General features: G+C 43.7%; 1 protein-coding gene across 3 annotated transcripts in view; it reads right to left on the bottom strand.

The window, feature by feature from the left end:
* Positions 1-4,059: 4,059 nt before the first annotated feature.
* Positions 4,060-21,606, bottom strand: part of LOC111950459 (F-BAR and double SH3 domains protein 2-like) — a 61,955-nt gene continuing 44,408 nt past the window's right edge. For all 3 annotated transcript variants that reach the window (XM_023968057.1, XM_023968056.2, XM_023968058.2), the window contains 10 exons: positions 17,241-17,357; positions 14,279-14,380; positions 13,677-13,829; positions 10,376-10,513; positions 10,062-10,145; positions 9,607-9,811; positions 7,325-7,572; positions 6,867-7,071; positions 6,406-6,476; positions 4,060-6,240 (listed from right to left, as the gene is read on the bottom strand). In XM_023968057.1, coding sequence (XP_023823825.1) covers positions 6,154-6,240; positions 6,406-6,476; positions 6,867-7,071; positions 7,325-7,572; positions 9,607-9,811; positions 10,062-10,145; positions 10,376-10,513; positions 13,677-13,829; positions 14,279-14,380; positions 17,241-17,357 — 1,410 coding nt within the window. In that variant the 3' untranslated portion in view covers positions 4,060-6,153. The remainder of the gene's footprint in view (positions 6,241-6,405; positions 6,477-6,866; positions 7,072-7,324; positions 7,573-9,606; positions 9,812-10,061; positions 10,146-10,375; positions 10,514-13,676; positions 13,830-14,278; positions 14,381-17,240; positions 17,358-21,606) is intronic.

Here is a 21,606-nt window from a genome sequence, read left to right on the forward strand (position 1 = left end):
GCCGCGGTCATAACCCTCTTCAAAGGGGGAGAAACTCTAGACCCAAACTGTTACAGACCTACAGTTGAAGTCGTAAGTTTACATACACTTAGGGTCAGTCTGTTATATCTGGAGTACTTCTCCTGTCTTATCTGGTGTCCTGTGTGAATTTAAGTATGCTCTCTCTAATTCTCTCTTTCTCTCTCTCGGAGGACCTGAGCCCTAGGACCATGCCTCAGGACTACCCGGCATGATGACTCCTTGCTGTCCCCAGTCCACCTGTCCGTGCTGCTGCTCCAGTTTAAACTGTTCTGCCTGCGGCTATGGAACCCTGACCTGTTCACCGGACGTGCTACCTGTCCCAGACCTGCTGTTTTCAACTCTCTAGAGACAGCAGGAGCGGTAGAGATACTCTTAATGATCGGCTATGAAAAGCCAACTGACATTTACTCCTGAGGTGCTGACTTGTTTCTCCCTCGACAACTACTGTGATTATTATTATTTGACCATGCTGGTCATTTATGAACATTTGAACATCTTGGCCATGTTCTGCTATAATCTCCACCCGGCACAGCCAGAAGAGGACTGGCCACCCCTCATAGCCTGGTTCTTCTCTAGGTTTCTTCCTAGGTTTTGGCCTTTCTAGGGAGTTTTTCCTAGCCACCGTGCTTCTACACCTGCATTGCTTGCTGTTTGGGGTTTTAGGCTGGGTTTCTGTACAGCACTTTGATATATCAGCTGATGTAAGGGCTATATAAATACATTTTAATTGATTTGACTTAGGTTGGAGTCATTAAAACTAGTGTTTCAACCACTCCACAAATTTCTTGTTAAACTATAGTTTTGGCAAGTCGTTTAGGACATCTACTTTGTGCATGACACAAGTCATTTTTCCAACAATTGTTTACAGACAGATTATTTCACTTATAATTTACTGTATCACAATTCCAGTGGGTCAGAAGTTTACATACACTAAGTTGACTGTGCCTTTAAACAGCTTGGAAAGTTCCAGAAAATGATGTCATGGCTTTAGAAGCTTCTGATAGGCTAATTGAGATCTTTTTTGTCAATTGGAGGTGTATCTGTGGATGTATTTCAAGGCCTATCTTTAAACTCAGTGCCTCTTTGCTTGACATCATAGGAAAATCAAAAGAAATCAGCCTAGACCTCAGAACAAAAATTGTTGACCTCCACAAGTCTGTTTCATCCTTGGGAGCAATTTCCAAATGCCTGAAGGTACCACGTTCATCTGTACCAACAATAGTACGCAAGTATAAACTCCATGGGACCACGCTGCCATCATACCGCTCAGGAAGGAGACGCGTTCTGTCTCCTAGAGATGAACATATTTTGGTGCGAAAAGTGCAAATCAATCCTAGAAAATCAGCAAAGGACATTGTGAGGATGCTAGAGGAAACAGGTACAAAAGTATCTATGTCCACAGTAAAACGAGTCCTACATCGACATAACCTGAAAGGCCGCTCAGCAAGGTAGAAGCCACTGCTCCAAAACCGCCATAAAAGAGCCAGACTACAGTTTGCAACTGCACATGGGAACAAAGATTGTACTTTTTGGAGAAATGTCCTCTGGTCTGATGAAACAAAAATAGAACTGTTTGGCCATAATGACCGTTATCTTTGGAGGAAAAATGGGGACGCTTGCAAGCCGAAGAACACCATCCCAACCGTGAAGCATGGGGGTGGCAGCATCATTTTGTGGGGGTGCTTTGCTGCAGGGGGGACTGGTGCACTTCACAAAATAGATAGTGTCAGGAAGTTAACGCTTGGTCGCAAATGGGTCTTCCAAATGGACAATGACCTCAAGCAGACTTCCAAAGTTGTGGCAAAATGGCTTAAGGACAACAAAGTCAAGGTATTGGAGTGGCCATCACAAAGCCCTGACCTCAATCCTGTAGAACATTTGTAGGCAGAACTGAAAAAGCATGTGCGAGCAAGGAGGCCTACAAACCTGACTCAGTTACACCAGCTCTGTCAGGAGGAATGGGCCAAAATTCACCCAACTTATTGTGGGAAGCTTGTGGAAGGCTACCTGAAACATTTGACCCATGATAAACAATTTAAAGGCAATGCTACCAAATACTAATTGTGTATGTAAACTTCTGACCCACTGGAAATGTGATGAAAGAAATAAAAGATTAAATAAATAATTCCCTCTACTATTATTCTGACATTTCACATTCTTAAAATAAAGTGGTCATCCTAACTGACCTAAGACAAGGAATGTTTACTAGGATAACATGTCAGGAATTGTGAAAAACTGAGTTTATATGCATTTGGCTAAGGTGTATGTAAACTTCCGACTTCAACTGTATATCTATCCTACCCTGCCATTCCAAGATCTTCGAAATCCAAGTTAACAGATCACCGACCATCCCACCGTACCTTCTCCGCTATGTAATCTGGTTTCCGAGCTGGTCATGGGTGCACCTCAGCCACGCTCAAGGTCCTAAACGATATCATAACCGCCATCGATAAAATATAATACTGTGCAGCCGTATTCATCGACCTGGCCAAGGCTTTCGACTCTGTCAATCACCGCATTCTTATCGGCAGACTCAGCCTTGGTTTCTCAAATGCCTTCCTCGCCTGGTTCACCAACTACTAGATAGAGTTCAGTGTGTCAAATCGGAGGGCCTGTTGTCCGGACCTCTGGCAGTCTCTATGGGGGTGCCACAGGGTTCAATTCTCGGGCCGACTCTTTTCTCTGTATATATCAATGATGTCGCTCTTGCTGCTGGTGATTCTCTGATCCACCTCTACACAGACGACACCATTCTGTATAATTCTGGCCCTTCTTTGGACACTTAACAAACCTCCAGACTAGCTTCAATGCCATACAACTCTCCTCCAGTGGCCTCCAACTGCTCTTAAATGCAAGTAAAACTAAATGCATGCTCTTCAACCGATCGCTGCCCGCACCTGCCTGCCCGTCTAGCATCACTACTCTGGACGGTTCTGACCTAGAATATGTGGACAACTACAAATACCTAGGTGTCTGGTTAGACTGTAAACACTCGAGACTCACATTAAGCATCTCTAATCCAAAATTAAATCTAGAATCAGCTTCCTATTTCGCAACATATCCTCCTTCACTCATGCTGTCAAACATACCCTCGTAAAACTGAATATCCTACCGATCCTTGACTTCGGCAATGTCATTTACAAAATAGCCTCCAACACTCTACTCAACAAATTGGATGCAGTCTATCACAGTGCCACCCGTTTTGTCATCAAAGCCCCATATACTACCCACCACTGCGACCTGTATGCGCTCGCTGGCTGGCCCTCGCTTCATATTCGTCTCCAGACCCACTGGCTCCTGGTCATCTATAAGTCTTTGCTAGGTAAAGCACCGCCTTATCTCAGCTCACTGGTCACCATAGCAGCACCCACCTGTAGCACACGCTCCGGCAGGTATATTTCACTGGTCACCCCCAAAGCCAACTCCCACTTTAGCCGCCTTTCCTTCCAGTTCTCTGCTGCCAATGACTGGAACGAATTGCAAAAATCACTGAAGCTGGAGACTCATATCTCCCTCACTAACTTTAAGCATCAGCTGTCAGAGCAGCTTACAGATCATTGCACCTGTACATAGCCCATCTGTAAATAGCCCACCCAACTACCTCATCACCATGTTATATATTTTTTTACTCCTTTGCACCCCAGTATCTCTAATTGCACATTCATCTTCTGCACATCTATCACTCCACATCACTCCAGTGTTTAATTGCAAAATGTTAATTATTTCACCACTATGGCCTATTTATTGCCTTACCTCCCTAATCTTACTACATTTGCACACACTGTATATAGACTTTTGTATTGTGTTATTGACTGTACGTTTGTTTATCCCATGTGTAACTCTGTTGTTTGTGTCGCACTGCTTTGCTTTATCTTGGCCAGGTCGCAGTTGTAAATGAGAACTTGTTCTCAACTGGCCTACCTGGTTAAATAAAGGTGAATTAATAAAAAATAAAAAAAGCAATTAAATATGCTTCCTGTAGGCCTACTGCCCTAGTTTAAATCCTTTGTGAAATGTTGAATAAAACAGAACAAATAACAGATTTCAGCTAATTTTATTCAGCTAATTTTATTTTTTATATATCCAATGAAATTATTTTGATGCTCTACTGTTGCTGTAGACTACATCAGAGTAGCGTAGCGTTCTCCAAACTTGGTCTTGAGGACCCCAAGGTGTGCAGGTTTTGTTTTTTGCACTAGCACTACACAGCTTATTCAAATAATGGGCTGCCTCATCATCAAGCTATGATTATTTGAATCAGTTGTGTACTGTTAGGGCAAAAAACTAAACGTGCATACCTTGGGGTCCCCAGGACTGAGTTTGGGAAACATTCGTAGCGGGTCACTTGTTTCTACTGTATCTGAAAATAAATCAGAAACAGAATTAACTAAATAAACTTTACAATTGTGGGAAAGTGTGTATTTCACAACATGTAATCGTTCAATAAAACAGGGTAAATGTAAACTTCAAAAATAAGTTTGACATTCAGATCTTTAGGAGATCAAAGAAAACACAGTAAACATGGCTGACAGATACCCATTTCTCTGATCAACAACTAAACATTTATCAATAAGTTTCCATATGTTTTTTATCCTCATAAAATTGCTGCACAGATATCTCCCAAGCTCTCTGTAAACTAATATTACATACATTATATGAAAAAGCATACCTCCAACACAAGACACTACAATGGCTATTTTAGACTAAATAAGTCAAATGCCTTCTAAAAAACCAAGTAGAACAATACTGATATCAATATAGTTGGAGCAAAAACAATTAAAGGAGAAACAATGCAGCATTCACAAGAGACCAACCAGCAATACTGAAAAGGGCATTAACAAAAGAATAACAAAAAAGTGCTTCAGTAATTTAGTCAGTTCACATTTCCTGTAGGTAGCTAGGAACTAAGGTGATTCTCCTCCCTGAACTTGAAGGCAAGTCCGACCCAGGGTCACATCACAGTACCAATGACGCTCCCCACGACAGCAAATCACCTTGCGATGCATTCCGTCCTGAACTATGACCCATCTGCATTCCTGACTGAAGAATTATTCTCACCAGCGACCATTATTATTGGCTAGTTTAAGCCTGGATTAGTATTGATGACAACATAGCTAGATCTTTGTTTTTTCAACAGAAAACAGCACAAAGATAGTTTTCATAGCCACACTACAGATTGCCCCCGGCTGTTTTGAAATGTCCCACCTTTCAATACAAAGAAATTGTACAAAGAAATTTGACATTTGTTATAGAGTAGGAATAATCAACAGTTTCAGGGGCAGTTTTGTTATGGTTTCACATAGTGTGATCCAGATTTTGCTCTCAATGGGGCAATTTCTATCTATATCAGTTACATCCCTCCAAAATTGCCACTTTTCCCTTGTTTATAAAATGTTAAGAACACTTTTTTTTGAAGACGTTGGTATTTCAGGTACAGGAAAGGTACCAGCCTCTGCCGTGTTGTGAATTTCCATGAAATGTGTTGACAACAAAAACACAACCCACCAAGAACCAAACAGATCTGACTTGGACTTTAGCTATTTAAAACTTTGTGACAGATGTACAATCCTCCCACGAAATTAGCATAACTTTGATGCATAGTAATCTAATGGTGATATCTTGCTTGAAAATACTCCCTTATAGCTCAATGCCCAGTTATGAAGGTGAGTGAGAAAGAGAGAAAAAGAGGGAGGTAGAGAGAGAGAGAGAGAAAACATTGTGAGAGATACAGCACAAATACAGGAGGGAGAAAATGAGAGATAAACCAAGGAAAACGATGGGTAACAGAAAAAGAATAAAGAACGAGAGGATAGAAAGAGGAATGTAGGGTTGGAAACCGTGTCAGAAAGGCACAATTGTTTGGGTTCTCCGCACCACACACCATTTCAGCCCTACTGGCTTTGGACTGTGTGGACAGAGACGAGCCAAATCTCAGGCCTCATCTCATCTCATGGAGCCTCTCCAGTGGGGAGTGGGGATACCCCTTGGCTGGATAGGCTGGTTTAGGGGCTCTGGAGCCTGTTGTCCCTCCCTGGAAGAGGGGCGTCAGTCAGTCGGGGCACCTGGATCCACCAGGTCCGTTCTGACCTGGTGTGGTTGTGGGCAGCAGCCACCGCCACCAGGGCGGCGCCATTACACCAGAGTGATCTCCACCTCCTCCCTTCTCTTCACCTGGCCGCGAGGCTGCTGCGGCTTGGGGGGTGGTGGAGCAGCGCGGACCTGTCCACAACATATAACTAGTTATTCCTTTGAGCTCCAAGTGGAGCCTCAACAAAATACAACAAGTGTGTCTTATCAAACAGGACAAGGGTCAGTATCCATACAGTATTTATGATGGTTTTCATTAGTTGACAGAAGTGTGTGTGTGTTAATGTGGTAACTTACAGGTCGAATGGTGCCTCCCGCACCACGATCTGCTGGGTGCCTGGGGGGCTGGGTGGAGCTCTGGGAAGGACCTGAGGGTGAGGAGGGCAGACAGAATCATCAGCATCACGTCTTGGATTAAAAACCACTAGAAAGCACTACAGGATCGTGACATTGTGCTCTAATAAACACAACCCAGATATGCATCTCAGAATGAGGATTTAAAAAATCCATGCTGTTTATTACTTGTCTATGTCTCTACTTTTATACATGGTCTATTTTGCATGCATTTAATATGATAAATAACGTAGCCTGGTCCCAGATCTGGTTTTGCCGTCTTGCCAAATCCTACGTTTGTTGTCATGCCACAGACTATAATTCAGCACAAAACAGATTTGGGACCAGGCAATGAATTATGTTCAATGCGATAACATTTCGAATGCCAAATAATAAATAGTCAGCCTTTGAGGAGTGGTTCTTACTCTGCAAGGGGCTTTTGAGTGGTGCAGGCGGTGGCCTATGGTGACCGTTGATGTAGGAGGGTGGGCGAGGTATGGGGGAGGCGCTGGCACTGGAGGGGCTGGACTGGGGCGAGGGCATAGTGGGGGTCTGGAGGGGGCTGCTGTGGAACGGGCCCAGCTGAAAGGGGCTCCGTGGGGAGCGCTCAGAAAGAGGAGAGGGTGACACCTGAAGGACAACGTCGACCACAGAATTAAATAAAACAGTAATATACTGATTACTATTATTTGGATGAGGATGTGTGTCGTCTAAAGGCCGGTTTCCTGCACCAAGATCAAGCCTGGTCCTGGATTTTTTTAAATCATTCTCAACAGAAAATCTCCATGGAAAGTATGTTTTACAGGATAAAGTTTAAACCGGTTTAAAAGTGTCCATTCACGTGTGTAAATAGCGCCACGGGTGGCTGCATATGTGTGTGTACCGGCGTGCTGCTGCTGGCCTCTCCCAGGCTGTCACCATTCTCGACGTCTGCACTGGAGCCACCCTCCGCCAGCAGGTCCTCCACCAGCACGGCGGGGAAGACGCCAACGGCGCCGTTAAACTCGCCCTCCCAGAAGCCATCGTCCTCGTGGGTTTCACGGCTCAGCACACGGATGATGGCGCCCTCAGGGAACGAGAGCTCCTCGTCTGTCTGGCCCGCATAGTCGTACAGGGCCTTGGCAAAGCACACTGAGGCAGAGAGAAGGGGGAGGGAGAGTGGGAGAGAGCCACGGTGAAAAGCGGAAGGGGGAGAGGGAGGGAGAGACAGGGGAGGGGGAAGAGTAAGAGCACAGAGGAAGAGATCAAAATGGAAAGAAAGGGAAAATTAAAAATGGTCCCAACGCATCTGAATGATCTCAATGACATTGCCTTACATATGTACAGTGGGGAGAACAAGTATTTGATACACTGCCGATTTTGCAGGGTTTCCTACTTACAAAGGATGTAGAGGTCTGTAATTTTTATCATAGGTACACTTCAACTGTGAGAGACGGAATCTAAAACAAAAATCCAGAAAATCACATTGTATGATTTTAAGTAATTAATTAGCATTTTATTGCATGACATAAGTATTTGATCACCTACCAACCAGTAAGAATTCCGGCTCTCACAGACCTGTTTTCTTTAAGAAGCCCTCCTGTTCTCCACTCATTACCTGTATTAACTGCACCTGTTTGAACTCGTTACCTGTATAAAAGACACCTGTCCACACACTCAATCAAACAGACTCCAACCTCTCCACAATGGCCAAGACCAGAGAGCTGTGTAAGGACATCAGGGATAAAATTGTAGACCTGCACAAGGCTGGGATGGGCTACAGGACAATAGGCAAGCAGCTTGGTGAAAAGGCAACAACTGTTGGCGCAATTATTAGAAAATGGAAGAAGTTCAAGATGACGGTCAATCACCCTCYGTCTGGGGCTCCATGCAAGATCTCACCTCGTGGGGCATCAATGATCATGAGCACGGTGAGGGATCAGCCCAGAACTACACGGCAGGACCTGGTCAATGACCTGAAGAGAGCTGGGACCACAGTCTCAAAGAAAACCATTAGTAACACACTACGCCGTCATGGATTAAAATCCCGCAGCGCACGCAAGGTCCCCCTGCTCAAGCCAGRGCATGTCCAGGCCCGTCTGAAGTTTGCCAATGACCATCTGGATGATCCAGAGGAGGAATGGGAGAAGGTCATGTGGTCTGATAAGACATAAATATAGCTTTTTGGTCTAAACTCCACTCGCCATGTTTGGAGGAAGAAGAAGGATGAGTACAACCCCAAGAACACCATCCCAACCGTGAAGCATGGAGGTGGAAACATCATTCTTTGGGGATGCTTTTCTGCAAAGGGGACAGGACGACTGCACCGTATTGAGGGGAGGATGGATGGGGCCATGTATCGCGAGATCTTGGCCAACAACCTCCTTCCCTCAGTAAGAGCATTGAAGATGGGTCGTGGCTGGGTCTTCCAGCATGACAATGACCCGAAACACACAGCCAGGGCAACTAAGGAGTGGCTCCGTAAGAAGCATCTCAAGGTCCTGGAGTGGCCTAGCCAGTCTCCAGACCTGAACCCAATAGACAATCTTTGGAGGGAGCTGAAAGTCCGTATTGCCCAGCGACAGCCCCAAAACCTGAAGGATCTGGAGAAGGTCTGTATGGAGGAGTGGGCCAAAATTCCTGCTGCAGTGTGTGCAAACCTGGTCAAGAACTACAGGAAACATATGATCTCTGTAATTGCAAACAAAGGTTTCTGTACCAAATATTAAGTTCTGCTTTTCTGATGTATCAAATACTTATGTCATGCAATAAAATGCTAATTAATTACTTAAAAATCATACAATGTGATTTTCTGGATTTTTGTTTTAGATTCCGTCTCACAGTTGAAGTGTACCTATGATAAAAATTACAGACCTCTACATGCTTTGTAAGTAGGAAAACCTGCAAAATCGGCAGTGTATCAAATACTTGTTCTCCCCACTGTATACTTGTTAATTCTGTGTGGTGCGAATCCTAACTTATACTCAAGTCCAATTTCCTCACATTTCGCTACACTCGCATTAACATCTGCTAACCATGTGTATGTGACAAATACAATTTGATCTCCCATTGACATCAATGCATGACTAAGTGAAAATCTGATTTAAGTCAAGTTCAGGATTCACTCCTGTGAGAATGTCGAGTCATGCTGCTCTGATTGTTTCACCCAAATTCACTGTCTCTCACCACTGCTGGAGTCGCCGTTGACGCTGGGCGTGCCCAGTGTGGGCAGCTCTGACTCAAGCAGCTCGGGCTCGGTGGAGTTGCTGGAGGAGTGGGATCGGGCGTCCAGGGCGGCCAGAGCCTGGAGCATGCTCAGTAGGCTGTTGGACGAGGGCAGCTGCAGGTACTTCTCCGGGACGTAACCCACCTGGCCCGTCCGGTTCCTGGCCTAGAGACAATGTTGGAACACACACATAGGGTTACCAGTCAGTGATAGTAGGGCACACCGCAGCAAAATGTTTTGCAAATGGACAACAGAACTAAAACCTCCCCATTTCACTCCATTAAAAAAAAAAAAAATCCCTGTTGAACATGACCCCTGGTGTGTAGGCCTATGATGACTTTAGAGTACCACTTGCTTAATTCGAGTTTAAAGCGCAAACAGTGAAGTATTGCCACTTTTGGAAAGCCCTCTGTACCTTGACCCAGTCCTCCATGTCCCCATCATCAATAACCTCCAGCACCTCCTGTTCCTCGATGGTCAGCTCGTCTGGCTGTGACGCCTGGGAGAGGAAGGAGATCATGTTTCATTACTGCTAGACTGCCCCAGTGAATTCTGTTGTATGTTGGAGCTGTATTTGTGAAGTCTGAATTTTTATATTATAATGCATGCTGCAGTGCTCAAAGGACTTATATGGTACCATATTACATCGTATCCAAGGCGCTGGGTTGATTGCCAGCTCAAAGGTGAGAATAGGACTACTGTTGTAGAGCACTCTGTGTGCGTGTATACCTTGTATGAGTAGAGCACTTTGCAGGTGAGGGGGTAGTTCCTGAGAGTACAGGAGGGGATAGAGCTGCTGTCGTCCAACACCTCTCCACTATCCTCCAGCTCCTCCTCCTCCTCCTCTCTCTCCAGGTCAGCTGTACCCTAAACACACACAGCAGATTGGATGGGATCACTTTGAGCAAGGCAAGCCTCAGTATCAATACTTTTGATCACATAGCGAGACGTTATTTGGGATGCAAGGTGATTTGTAGATCACGGTGATTTGTAAATCAGTAATTCTGCACAATCTAACTGCAAAATCAGTAGCCTTGTTAAACCAGCCTGATCTCAAGCTCACATGCAGTCAGCAGTCAGTCTGGTTTCACAAGGCTAGTCAATCTCAAACACACACAAACACAGCACAGGATAAACTAGCACCTTAAAAAGGAAGAATCCACCCAAAACCACTAATTTCTTTAATTTACATTGTTAAATAACATTATGTGAGAACAATATTTTTTGTGAACAAATGTTTCATTTTGGCCATATAATAAGGTTGGTAGCAACATGGAAAATCATTGTGGAAATCTGTTGCAGCTCAAATCGACTACAAAATCCACAATGCAATGCGCTCTCTATGGGCTTGCTGGCTAGCTACGTAGCTAGCAAACATAGCTAAAACACAATAATTCCAAAGACATTATCAGCATGTAAAGTAGCTAGTTAGCGGTTAAATCGCCTAAAACTGCACTATCAATTTAGGAGTCTACAAGCTCATCATTTTCAGCATGCAGATCGATGAGCCTCACAAGGTAGAGTCTAACGTTCACAACGGCAGATATAAACTCAGCAAAAAAAGAAACGTCCCCTTTTCACGACCCTGTCTTTCAAAGATAATTCGTAAAAATCCAAATAACTTCAGATCTTCATTGTAAAGGGTTTAAACACTGTTTCCCATGCTTGTTCAATGAACCATAAACAATTAATGAACATACACCTGTGGAACGGTCGTTAAGACACTAACAGCTTACAAATGGTAGGCAATTAAGGTCACATTTATGAAAACTTAGGACACTAAAGAGGCCTTTCTACTGACTCTGAAAAACACCAAAAGAAAGATGCCCAGGGTCCCTGCTCATCTGCGTGAACATGCCTTAGGCATGCTGCAAGGAGACATGAGGACTGCAGATGTGGCCAGGGCAATAAATTGCAATGTCTGTACTGTGAGACGCCTAAGACAATGCTACAGGGAGACAGAACAGACAGTTGATCGTCCTCGCAGTGGCAGACCACGTATAACAACACCTGCACTGGATCTGTACATCCGAACATCACACCTGCGGGACAGGTACAGGATGGCAACAACAACTGCCCAAGTTACACCGGGAACGCACAATCCCTCCATCAGTGCTCAGACTGTCCGCAATAGGCTGAGAGAGGCTGGACTGAGGGCTTGTAGAACCTATTTTAAGGCAGGTCCTCACCAGAAATCACCGGCAACAACGTCACCTATGGGCACAAACCCACCGTTGTTGGACCAGACAGGACTGGCAAAAAGTGCTCTTCACTGACGAGTCGCGGTTTTGTCTCACCAGGGGTGATGGTCTGAATCGCGTTTATCGTTGAAGGAATGAGCGTTACACTGAGGCCTGTACTCTGGAGCAGGATCGAGGTGGAGGGTCCGTCATGGTCTGGGGCGGTGTGTCACAGCATCATCGGACTGAGCTTGTTGTCATTGCAGGCAATCTCAACGCTGTGCGTTACAGGGAAGAAGTCCTCTTCCCTCATGTGGTACCCTTCCTGCAGGCTCATCCTGACATGTCCCTACAGCATCACAATGCCACCAGCCATACTGCTCATTCTGTGCGTGATTTCCTGCAAGACAGGAATGTCAGTGTTCTTCCATGGCCAGCAAAGAGCCCGGATCTCAATCTCATTGAGCACGTCTGGGACCTTTTGGATTGGAGGGTGAGGGCTAGGGCCATTCCCCCCAGAAATGTCCGGGAACTTGCAGGTGCCTTGGTGGAAAAGTGGGGTAACATCTCACAGCAAGAACTGGCAAATCTGGTGCAGTCCATGGCAAATCTGGTGCAGTCCATGAGGAGGAGATGCACTGCAGTAGTTAATGCAGCTGGTGGCCACACCAGATACTGACTGTTTTGATTTTGACCCCGCCTTTGTTCAGGGACACATTATTCAATTTCTGTTAGTCACATGTCTGTGGAACTTGTTCAGTTTATGTCTCAGCTGAAAACAAACGCAGTTGACAGCGAGAGGATTTTTGTTTTTTGCTGAGTTTACATTTGAGGAGATTGGAAACGTTGCCCATGTTACATTGATGGGCAGCGCGGTGCATTCTTGGCGATTCTGCGACAAGGAGCACTCTCCAAGGAGTGAATGGGAGTCTATTGGGCGCTAGCTCAAAAACCCAACATTAGCACATATTTTGTCAACAGAAGTAAAACATAAAAAATATTTTCAGAGATGTGGGATAATTAACTTGCTATCTGTAATATCGTATAGCTTTGGAATCATGACATTACGTACTTGAGGAAAATAGCCACGTTTCTCGACATATACACAAACTTTGAGAAGGGATTGCGTTATGATTAGTTTAGCAACGTGAACGCGATTGGTTGACAGTCTGCTGGGTGGAGCGTTATACATTCCTTCATTCATTTGATTCCTATCTCCTTTCTATAATATCTCTGGCAACGGCACCATGCAGTGCATCCTGGACTAATGAAGCAGACAAATAGGAAAAATATTCTAGACCCTCCGTTAAATTACACATTTCTCGAGGTAGGAATATCTCAAAAAGGTTGATCAATGGCTCATTCGAGAGAAGACATCGGCAAGTATTGAAATCTGACATGTACGATAGACGTTTTCGCAATGTAAATGTCATATTCCTATTAACTTCCAGTGTAGTGAGAGCGACTTTATCACAGTGCTACGCCAAAAACTCAGATGCACATGAAAACATGGAATGACCCAGGGAATCAATCGATCACTCAGAGATGCACAAAAACAATATAACATTCAAAATGGGTGAACCTTTCCTTTAAAGTTGAGAAACATTACTTTAAAGAAACACCCCAGCTTCCGTATCATGTGATTTACCTGAGCCCGGGAGATTTCAGTAGGCAGGTACAAGGGACAAAATGGAGATTTCAGTAGGCAGGTACAAGGGACAAAATGGAGATTTCAGTAGGCAGGTACAAAGGACAAAATGGAAATTGTTGATGGGTTTGCGTGTATGCACAAAGATGTGAGAAAAAAAGCCGGTTTTGTCTCATCTTTCAATGTGTGTTTTGTGACTCACGGAGAGTGAAGGGTCATGGGTGTTCAGGTTAGCCCACCGCTCGTTCTCCAGCTCCTCCATCACCTGGTTCATGGCGCTCTTCAGCCACGTCTCCACAGTGATGCCTGCCTCTCTCAGCAGGGCCAGGCGAGCCTCCGCCTTCAGCTTCACCGTCTGGAGTTAGTGACATCATCATATGTTTTGTCATATTACAAATGTCTTGTTTATTCCCTCCTAATTCCAGCAATCTTCCCACTGGGATTTCTGGAAAAACTGGGATTTTGCAACTCTAGTCATGACCAGTCAGTCATCAAGTCATAATAAGCTATCATAAGATGCTCTATCAGAATTACTGTATGTTGGATGTTGTCTGCCTCATCAACCAGCAGGGGGAATCAGAGGCAAGAGAGGCTGAGGCGAGACAACCTACTGGCCCAATGATATACTGACCTCAGTAAGGGATCACACACACAAGCATGTAACTGGTGGGATCTGAACTCCGGTCTCTGGCTCGGGACACCAACATCTTAAACATTTCCTTTTGGCCAGATTTTAAGTCACATGCTGGGTTACATTATCACGAGTGTGAGTCCAACTCACCATCGCCACACACACAAGTTTACCTCAGATCTCCGCAGGTTCTCCCTGGCCGCCTCCATTTTGAGTTCCAGCTCACTGCAGTTCTGCTCCGACGGCCCCTGCTGTGTCCTATAGTCCTCCAGGGCCTAAAAGGTCACAGATAACATGTAGTAAACACATCTCAATGACTGTCTGAAATGGCACCCTATATAGTACACTACTTTTGACCAGCGCCCTATGGGGGCTGTTGATGGAGCTCATGAGCTGGGCCTCTCTGAGCTGAATTTGTGAGTGTTCGTGTGTGTGTGTGTAAATTATGTACAGTGGGGAGAACAAGTATTTGATTTTGCAGGTTTTCCTACTTACAAAGCATGTAGAGGTCTGTAATTTTTATCATAGGTACACTTCAACTGTGAGAGACGGAATCTAAAACAAAAATCCAGAAAATCACATTGTATGATTTTTAAGTAATTCATTTGCATTTTATTGCATGACATAAGTATTTGATACATCAGAAAAGCAGAACTTAATATTTGGTACAGAAACCTTTGTTTGCAATTACAGAGATCATACGTTTCCTGTAGTTCTTGACCAGGTTTGCACACACTGCAGCAGGAATTTTGGCCCACTCCTCCATACAGACCTTCTCCAGATCCTTCAGGTTTTGGGGCTGTCGCTGGGCAATACGGACTTTCAGCTCCCTCCAAAGACTTTCTATTGGGTTCAGGTCTGGAGACTGGCTAGGCCACTCCAGGACCTTGAGATGCTTCTTACGGCGCCACTCCTTAGTTGCCCTGGCTGTGTGTTTCGGGTAGTTGTCATGCTGGAAGACCCAGCCACGACCCATCTTCAATGCTCTTACTGAGGTCTCTTATACACATCTAGATGTGTATAAGAGACAGGTCGTCCTGTCCCCTTTGCAGAAAAGCATCCCCAAAGAATGATGTTTCCACCTCCATGCTTCACGGTTGGGATGGTGTTCTTGGGGTTGTACTCATCCTTCTATTCCTCCAAACACGGCGAGTGGAGTTTAGAGCAAAAAGCTCTATTTTTGTCTCATCAGACCACATGACCTTCTCCCATTCCTCCTCTGGATCATCCAGATGGTCATTGGCAAACTTCAGACGGGCCTGGACATGCGCTGGCTTGAGCAGGGGGACCTTGCGTGCGCTGCAGGATTTTAATCCATGACGGCGTAGTGTGTTACTCATGGTTTTCTTTGAGACTGTGGTCCCAGCTCTCTTCAGGTCATTGACCAGGTCCTGCCGTGTAGTTCTGGGCTGATCCCTCACCTGGTCAAGAACTACAGGAAACGTATGATCTCTGTAATTGCAAACAAAGGTTTCTGTACCAAATATTACAAAATCAGCAGTGTATCAAATACTTGTTCTCCCCACTGTATGTACAATGTAGGCACCTGACCTGAGCCATAAGTGAGAGTAGGTATCTACCACCCCACTACCACTTGGGTTCTGAAAATCTCCATCGCCCTCTTATTAACTTGTCACTTTCGCAGATTAAGTGTTAGAGCTAGTAACATATTTATTGTTTACAAATTAGCTATGAATATATAGCACAACTTTGGATTTAGTTTCCATCTCAAATTCGGAAGGTTTTGACCGTTTGGAATTTTAAGTGAGCTTCTTTTCTCCTCCCACTTTGGCCATGCAGTGTGCCTCGCAAAGTGATTGCTATCATCGTTATGAAATTATAAACTTAAGTAAAAATACTTTAAAGTACTACTTAAGTTTTTCTTGTTGTATCTGTACTTAACTTTACCATTTATATTTGTGGCAAACTTTACTTTTACTCCACGACATTCATAAAGAAAATAATGTACTTTTTACTTCATACATTTCCTCTGACACCCATAAGTACTCGTTACATTTTTAATGCTTAGCAAGACAGGAAAATTGTCCAATTCACAAATTTATCAAGAGAACATCACTGGTCATCCCAACTGCCTCTGATCTGGCGGACTCACTAAACACACATCCTTTCATTTGTAAATGACGTCTGAGTGTCGGAGTGTGCCCCTGGCTGTCTGCAAACACAAATAAAATATTTTTGCCATCTGGTTTGCTTAATATAAGAAATTTGAAATGATTCACACTAACTTTCAAAACTTAAATATATTTTAGCAATTACATTTACTTTTGATACTTAAATATACTTAAATATACTTAAAACCAAATACTTTTACTCAATTATTATTTTCCTGGGTGACTCACTTTCACTTACTCACTTAAATTTTCTATTAAGGCATCTTTACTTTTACTCAAGTATAAAAATTGGGTACTTTTTCCCACCACAGACCTTCTATATCAAAAAAGTACAATATACACAGAATCTTTAAAGCAAAACTACCAAAACTACAGCTGATGGTGAACCTGAACAAATTTAAATTAAATATATTATAAGCACTGTTCAGCATGTAGCCTATAGCCAGATGAGTTGTGTCTCCTGTAGCTTACTTTTATTTTGGTAAAGCACATTTTTAATAGATAAAACAATAACCTAGCAAATTACATGGTCACTCAACTAATATAGACTAATATTGCGCAGCCTGTTCCTGGTGTCCGACCTGGAACAGGCAGCCTACCCCGCGCTGGTTAGAGTGTGAAGCTGGGCACAGTGCGCAGTTTGACTAGGCTACTGATATTCCCCAGTGTTGCTCGGCATGCAAAATACCTTGTAGAGATCAATGACTGTCAACAGTTACATGCTTTGTTCGACACTGAAGGAGAGGAAGCATTAGTTGTCACAAAATGAGTCATTTTCGAAAGCAGTATAAGCAAAAAAAATGGAATCAGCTATTTCTAACATTTTAATGGATTTTCTGACCGATGTATGCTACATTTGGATTGGTTGGCAGTCGCGGACCTATGCAGTCGTATCTTACATAAAAATAAAAATAAATCAGGGACAGATGCATATATCTGCTAGAATATAGACTATCCCCTTTCTCGTCCTTCCCTACCCTTTATCTATCCCTTCCTCTCTCACCCGCTGGCTGTGGATGATGCTCTTGTGTTCTCGTGACACTCGGGTCGCCCACTTCCGTGCCTCCTTATCCAGATTGTGCTCCTCCGCTGTGCCACTCTGCTTATGCAGCTGCCCCACCTAGTGACCAGGGATAATGGATGGGGTAGAGAGAGTTTAATAGTCTGATAATATTCAGCTAAACATAATCTCTGTGTGTGTGTATCGCAATAGGTCAAAAACATACTGAACAAAAATATAAAACGCAACATGTAAAGTGTTGGTCCCATGTTTCATGAGCTGAACTAAAACATAGTAGAAATGTTCTATATGCACAAAAACCTTATTTCTCTAATATGTTGGGCACAAATTTGTTAACATCCCTGTTAGTGAGCATTTCTCTTTTGCCAAGATAATCCATCCACCTGATAGGTGTGGCACATTAAACTGCTTAAACAGCATGATCATTACACAGGTGCACCTTGTGCTGGGGGACAATAAAAGGCCACTCAAATGTGCAGTTTTGTCACACAACACAATGCCACAGATGTCAACTTTGAGGGAGCGTGCAATTGGCATGCTGACTGCAGGAATGTCCACCAGAGCTGTTGTCAGAGAATTTAATGTTAATTTATCTACCATAAACTGCCTCCAACGTAGTTTTAGAGTATTTGGCAGTACGTCCAACCGGCCTCACAACCGCAGACCACTTGTTACCACACCAGCCCAGGACCTCCACATCCGGCTTGCAGGATCTTCTGAGACCAGCCACCCAGTCAGCTGATGAAACTGAAGGTTTGCACTAACTGTCAGAAACCATCTCAGGGAAGAGCATCTGCATGCTCGTCATCATCACAAGGTTCTTGACCTGACTGCAGTTTCTCGTTGTGACTGACTTCAGTAGGCAAATGCTCACCTTCAATGGCTACTGGCATGCTGGAGAACTGTTATTTCACAGATGAATCCCAGTTTTAACTGTACCGGGCAGATGGCAGACAGTGTGTACAACACATTCGGAAAGTATTCAGACCCCTAGACTTTTTCAAAATGTTGTTATGTTACAGCCTTAAATCTAAAATGGATGAAATATTTGTTTCTCATCAATCTACACACAATACCCCATAATGACAAAGCAAAAACAGGTTTTTTGAAATTTTGCAAATTTATTACAAATGAAAAACAGCAATACCTTAAGTATTCAGACCCTTTGCTATGAGACTCGAAATTGAGCTCAGGTGCATCCTGTTTCCATTGATCATCCTTGAGATTTTTCTACAACTTGGAGTCCAGCTGTGGTAAATTCAATTGATGGACATGATTTGGAAAGGCACACAAATCAAATTAAATTGTATTTGTCACATGCGCCAAATACAACAGGTGTAGACCTTAGTGAAATGCTTACTTACAAGCCCTTAACCAACAATGCAGTTAAGAAAAATAAGTGTTAAGTAAAAAAATAGATAAAATGAAAATAAAAGTAACAAATAATTAAAGAGCAGCAGTAAAATAACAATAGCGAGGCTATTTACAGGGGGTACCTGTACAGAGTCAATGTGCGGGGGCACCGGTTGAGGTAACTGAGGTAAGATGTACATGTAGGTAGAGTTAGTGACTACTGTATGCATAGATAATAAACAGAGTAGCAGCAGCAGCGTAAAAGAGGAGGGCAATGTAAATAGCCTGGGTAGCCATTTGATTAGCTGTTCAGGAGTCTTATGGTTTGGGGATAGAAGCTGTTTAGAAGCCTCTTGGACCTAGACTTGGCGCTCTGGTACCGCTTGCCGTGCGGTAGCAGAGAGAACAGTCTATGACTGGGGTGGCTGGAGTCCTTGACAATTTTTAGGACCTTCTTCTGACACCGCCTGGTATAGAGGTCCTGGATGGCAGGAAGCTTAGCTCCAGTGATGTACTGGGCCGTACGCACTACCCTCTGTAGTACCTTGCGGTCAGAGGCCGAGCAGTTGCCATACTAGGCAGTGATGCAATCCGTCAGGATGCTCTCGATGGTGCAGCTGTAGAACCTTTTGAGGATCTGAGGACCCATGCCAAATCTTTTCAGTCAGTTTTTTTCAGTTTCAGGGGGAATAGGCTTTGTTGTGCCCTCTTCATGACTCCCTTGGTGTGTTTGGACCATGATAGTTTGTTGGTGATGTGGACACCAAGGAACTTGAAGCTCCTAACCTGCTCCACTACAGCCCTGTTGATGAGAATGGGGGCGTGCTTGGTTCTCCTTTTCCTGTAGTCCACAATCAACTCCTTTGTCTTGATCACGTTGAGGGAGAGGCTGCTGTCCTGGCACCACACGGCCAGGTCTCTGACCTCCTCCTTGGTGTCCACATGGGAGAAACTCCCCAAATACCGGTTTGCCTAGCTTGTGTCATGATGGGGTATTGTGTGTCGATTGATCAGGAAACCATTTTTTAAAATCCATTTTATAATAAGGCTGTAACGTAAGGGGCCTGAAAACTTTCCGAATGCACCGTATGACATCATGTGGGCAAGAGGTTTTCTGATATCAATGTTTTGAACAGAGTGCCCAATGGTGACGGTGGGGTTATGGTATTTTTATTTATTTATCTAACCTTRATTTAACTAGGCAAGTCAGTTAAGAACAAATTCTTATTTACAATGATGGCCAAAATGCAAAAGGTCTCCTGCGGGGATAAAAAATAAATAAAATACAATATAAATATAGGACGAAACACATCACAACGAGACACAACACTACATAAAGATAGACCTAAGACAACATAAGGCAGCAAAACATGGGCAGGCATAAGCTACGGACAACAAACACAATTGCCTTTTATTGATGGCAATTTGAATGTAGAGATACCGTGACGAGATCCTGAGACCCATTGTCGTGCCATTCATCCGCCACCATCACCTCATGTTTCAGCATGATAATGCACCACGGCCTCATATTGCAAGGATCTGCACACAATTCCTGGAAACTGAAAATGTCCCAGTTCTTCCATGGTCTGCATACTCAACATTGAGCATCACTGGGATGCTCTGGTTTGACGTGTACGATATCGTGTTCCAGTTCCCGCCAATATCCAGCAACTCTGCACAGCCATTGAAGAGGAGTGGGACAACATTTCACAGGCCACAATCAACTCTCTGCGAATGAGATGGGTTGGGCTGCATGAGGCAAATGGTGGTCACACCATATACTGACTGGTTCTGATCCACGCCCCTACCTTATTTATTAAGGTATCTGACCAACAGATGCATATCTGTATTCCCAGTTATGTGAAATACATAGATTAGGGCCTAATGAATTTATTACAATTGACTGATTTCCTGATAGGAACTGTAACTCAGTAAAATCTTTGAACTTGTTGCATGTTGCGTTTATATTTTTGTTCAGTGTACTTTGGTACATATAAAACAGCCATATACACCTCCTAATGATTTACGGTAAGATATTGGAACCAATATCCGTTTGAGGGTGAATGTTGGCAAATATTATTAAATGAGATTTTTGAGAAATGGTGGCGTAGTAAAAAAAAAAAAAAAGAAATCCTCAATAGCGGGATTCAGACATCCAAACAAATCACATGTTTGTGTCGAAAGGAAAACAACCAAGTAAAAAAACACTTCCACTATGAATGACCTCACAAGAGACAAACAGCCAATCCATGCGCCCCATTGGGATGAGAGGCAATGTCTCGAAATCAGGGATGTTATCAGTATAAAATAGAAAATTGTGAAACGTTGGATATTTGTTTGAGGGTTCGTCGATTCCAATAAAATAGGATTGGAGGTCAGAAAAACATAAATTCCAGATTAATATGGGAAAATCCTGTGCTTATTTCTCTCCACAACCCCTCTACAAGGCTTGAAGTCTCATTCTAGGCCCCATTGGACCAGACTGGATTCTGGGGTGTACTCAGTAATGTGATGTAATGTGTACTCAGTAATGGGTCACAACTTGCAGACTTGTTTACATGCTGCTGTGTGTTTTGTTACTAACCTTACTTTGCTACCTGACACCTTTACGGTTTTTACTTTTTAATTACCGTTTATATTTTGTTTTTCCCCTCACTCAACTTTTTCACTCCGGACGCTTTATCTGGACATGATTCGTCAGGACATCCAACAGCCGAAGCTAAGTAGTAACATTAACATGATGCCTTCTAATTGCAGTCGCTGTACTCATAATATACAGGAGAACGATCGCCTTACGGCGAGGATAGCTGTGCTGCAAGCCCAGCTTCAGACGCAATCGTTAGGCAAGGGTAATTTCAGTGTAGGAAAGGATGAAACAGCGTCTGTGCCACCAGTAAGTACATATAGTAGTATAAATCCCCTCGCACGGTCCCCGCAGCCGGACAACTTTCTCATGGCTTCTGGAGGGAAATGCTGTAGGAATGCTCAACCGGTG

Source organism: Salvelinus sp. IW2-2015, linkage group LG23, assembly GCF_002910315.2.
Source record: "Salvelinus sp. IW2-2015 linkage group LG23, ASM291031v2, whole genome shotgun sequence".
Classification (NCBI taxonomy): domain Eukaryota; kingdom Metazoa; phylum Chordata; class Actinopteri; order Salmoniformes; family Salmonidae; genus Salvelinus; species Salvelinus sp. IW2-2015.